The sequence below is a fragment of the Aplysia californica genome, unplaced genomic scaffold (genome assembly GCF_000002075.1).
Source record: "Aplysia californica isolate F4 #8 unplaced genomic scaffold, AplCal3.0 scaffold00859, whole genome shotgun sequence".
Lineage (NCBI taxonomy): Eukaryota > Metazoa > Mollusca > Gastropoda > Aplysiida > Aplysiidae > Aplysia > Aplysia californica.
The window spans coordinates 203,899-208,068 of NW_004798129.1; the positions used below are offsets into that span (position 1 = coordinate 203,899).

At 40.6% G+C, this 4,170-nt stretch overlaps 1 protein-coding gene across 1 annotated transcript in view; it reads right to left on the reverse strand.

Moving 5' to 3' along the window:
* Window positions 1-15: 15 nt before the first annotated feature.
* LOC101862615 (epidermal growth factor receptor substrate 15-like 1) overlaps window positions 16-4,170 on the reverse strand; it is a gene marked incomplete in the record, with an annotated part of 38,778 nt that continues 34,623 nt past the window's right edge. The window contains 1 exon segment of the mRNA XM_013089024.2: window positions 16-214. Coding sequence (XP_012944478.1) covers window positions 56-214 — 159 coding nt within the window.

Here is a 4,170-nt window from a genome sequence, read left to right on the forward strand (position 1 = left end):
CCTTCCCCCCTGCCCCACCCCTGACGTTCTGTCCCTGACATTCTCTCCCTTGCGCCTAAGCCTCCGAGTCGTCGTAGGTCCTGCTGGCACTGGTGTTGTTCAGGTTGATTGTCCTCTTGGCAGGCTGAGGCCGGGCCGGGCCGCCGCTGTCCTTCACCGTGATGGTGCTGGGTCCCCCGCCCCCGCCCCAGGCACTGTCATCCTCCTCAGAAAACTGGGGACACAGAGGAGAGGGGAGAGGTCATGAGAGAAACCACTCATCATAGACTGGGGTAACTAGTAATTTTGCTTTTTTTTTTGTTTTTTACAACTCTGATATATACATTCTAGGGTAAAAGTCGCCTGAGAACTGTCTTGTCCAAAAGCGTACACAAGTAAAGAGGCACTTTGGACAAAATAGTTCTCAGGCGACGTAATGCCAACAACATCAACCAACATTTTGCTATGACAAATAAAAATGAAAAAATGAGCTTGCTCCATTCTGAATAAAAAGTAACCGTCAACTTGGTGAAAAGAAATTCAGCACGAACAAAAATTAACGAAAGTCAAGTTTTCAGGCTTTTTTGCAGAGACCAAAGAGTACACGGACATAGCAATGGTCGTAATACAATGAGAAAGACAGAAACGATGAGAAATAAAAAAAAAAGGACAGAAACGTTTTAGAGAAGGGTTTTCTGACCGGCGACAAAAACCACCATATTTTGTTGTGCGAGAAAGGAAAAAGGAGGGCCGACTACTACTAGTAGTACTAGCATCCCCTTTCAACTCTTTCACTACCTCGAGCTGTGCTTCACGGCTCGTGTTACTCGCAACACTGGACCGCGAGCTGTGTTTCACTGACTGCCACGTTCTGCTAAAAAAGCAGACCTACTTTTGTTATAATCAAAACCGAAATCTCAATCTGAAGAAGGATCATTTTTAGCAACATGTTGGGGTAGGTCATTAGTTCCCCTTTATTTTAAGGTACAAAACATGTGGCTAATATTGAAAATTGTACTCAAAATCTTTAATTTGTCAGAGGGTAGGGCAGAATCAGAAAGTAGGTGACAGACAAGCCCCAGTCCAGGTGAGGAAAACCCCCTGGTAGTGAAAGAGATAAACATAAATACATACATATTATATATATAATATACACATACACCCTTGAAAGAGCTGACATAAATTTAAAGGAACAAAATATTGATAAAAAGGACATATGGGATAAATACAACTTACATTTTCAACACAAAAGAGAAACAAACAAAAAAATTACAGAAAGGTTCCTATAGAGGTATTCTAAAACAATGTACTGTACGGATTTAATGGCTTTCATGCGTCTTCCAAAAGTGTAAGGGAATAAAAGAAGTGGGACCTCTGATTTAGCGTCCATCAACAACACAATTGAGCTGTGAGTGGAGAGCTATGAAAAAACACTCAAAACATTCAAAGCTCAAGAAAGGGGGTATGGATTCAAACTAGGTTCATGGGCATTGTGGTTTATGAACACATCAACTGAGCTTATAGTGCACTCTAGGTACTTCATGACTGAAAAAATTGAGATAAGGATAGGAGGAGCCAGAAAAAGGACTGAGTAGAGGTATCTTAAAAAAAGAAATGAGGGGAAATTATCTGGTTACCACATAAAATAAGAACTACGATGACAACAAAGAATCATGAACCAAACGGTCAAGTTGAGTATTAGCCTGGTAACGATGCTGCAAGCCCAAAGAACAAACCATGAAAGCTAGTCCGAGCAAGCAAAGAATCTATAGAAACGTCTAGGGACTACATCTCACATCACTGGGGGGTTGGTGAGGAATACTGTTCAGTCATGCACAATCAAACATTTGAGAGGCGTGCTGACAAAACAAGTTACTTCTTGCAATCCACAAATGGAGATAAAGAGTCCACGAACCGACACTAGGGTGAAATTTGTAAATTTTCCATTGATACCATTTACTTTAAGTTTAACTTTCCTTTAATATTTCATACTCATAAATTATACAAACTTCACCTATCAATACGATGCTTTCATTTCCATAGGGCTAAAACCCAAGAGGTAACTCATTTTGTCAGCACACTACACCTCACATACAGGCACCATCACCATAACAAAAGAAATTGAAGCAGGCCCAAACAAAACGGTGTTGTAAGTTGGATTACGTCGCCCGCCGGTCAAACAAGGGGCAGAAAGACTTCACTATGGCTGCTAATGAATTTAGTTTAATTTTAGTTTTAGTAAGTGTTTTACGGCAATTGCAACACAGTTAGGTCATGGAAGTGCTGAAGATTAAATGTGTTACAAGAGAGTAAAATACAAAGAAAAGAAGGAGGAGAGATAAGGACAATAGAATCTGATGTTTGATAGAAAAGAAGGAGCAGAGATAAGGACAATAGATGTTTGATAGAAAAGGAGTAGAGATTAGGACGATAGATGTTTGACAGATGATAAGGAGAGACTAGAACAATAGGTGTTTGATAGAAAAGGAGGAGAGGTAAGGACAATACATGTTTGATAGAAAAGAAGGAGGAGAGATAAATAAGGACAATAGATGTTCGATAGAAAAAAAGGACGAGAGATAAATAAGGAGAATAGATCTTTGATAGAAGAGAAGGAGGAGAGATAAATAAGGACAATAAATGTTCGATAGAAAAGAAGAAGCAAGAGCAACCGCAAACCACCCACAACGAAAAGGAAGAGAGATAAGGATGATGGATGTTTAGTAGGAAAGAAGGAGTAAATCATACTAAAGCACCACCAACCACCCACCCACCCAAAGGAGTTAAAATTTTTTTAGCCAAACCAGCCTATATCGGCCTTCCTGTCATGTTGCCATACCGGCTTTTACCAGCCTGACAAACCTGCCTTTAGTGCAGGCTTAGCTTAGCAACTGCCTGAAAACACCCAGGTCTGACAAAATGCACGGGTGATGGGGGGATCACCGTCGGCTGTCGCTGTTAATGACAACACATGCATGGCCACTGGAAACTATGCGTCACATGTTATGACTTATCATGACACATGCATGAGAGAAGAATAAAGAACCCCCAAAAAAACCAAGAACCACTGCATGTAACGTTTCACTATTGTTAACACGACAACGCGCATGGAGTGTGGGAGGGGATAGTGTGTTAGTAAGTGTCAGAGTTTTTTTTGTTTGTTTTTGTTTTTTCCTACTGCTGTCCTTTCGTGTATATAGTTAACTAGCTGGGCCCCCTTTTGATGGAAGGAATGATCGGTGCATTAAAATCAACTGAAAATCATTGGCCTACTATATTTACACTCTACTGGAATGGAGCAATAAATCTTGAGAGATGCAAAAAAATTAGGTCTAAATCTAGATCTATACTCTCTAAACAAAATGCGCCTCGCAAAATATCACTTCCGCACCAGATTTTCTAAAATTGAAAAGAGACAGAAGCATCGGCCTACAAAAGCGATCGGCGAAATAAAGAAATTTAGCTTTTTGCAGCAAAACAGTCTCAAAACTTAAAAAACGAAGGGCGTCATGATCTGGAGAATATTTTAAAGAATCTCTAGCGAAAACTGCATGTCGATCGATGCAGCCATTAAAAAGCCTTTCGAACAGCAAAATCCAGCCACCACAAATAGATATTAGATGTATGGTTTTGAAAGTTCTTCTTTATGTGGATGAACTGGTTTTTCTTGTTTCTGTGAAATATTTTTGCTTGCGTGAAGGATTATGTGATTGGTGTAAAGTGCTCAGAGCTTATACTAGCATGGGATAGAGCGCTTATAGATGCAATCTATTATTATTATCATTATCATTATAAAAAAAAAGATGTCAAATGTCATTGTTTAAGACACCACATGCACCAGAGGATAAAATATAACGGAGACCTATTGCATGTCGCATGCCACTATTCATGTCAGCAAATCATGCTCGGTGGGAGGGGGAAGCCAAGAGCCCTCAGTATTTACGACACAGCGACGTGCATGGGGAGGGGGTGGGCATTGGACGACCATCCCACATCCCTGTTTATAACACCTCAAACATCATGCATTGCTGGGAGAAAAGGGGAGGGGGTCGGGGGTGGGAACCATACATTGTCATTTGTCACTACTTTGACAAATCATGCTTTGCTGGGTGTGTGTGTGTGTGCGTGGGGGGGACTACTATCATATATCGCTGTTTTAAAACCTTTAAAACCTCAAACATCATACACTGC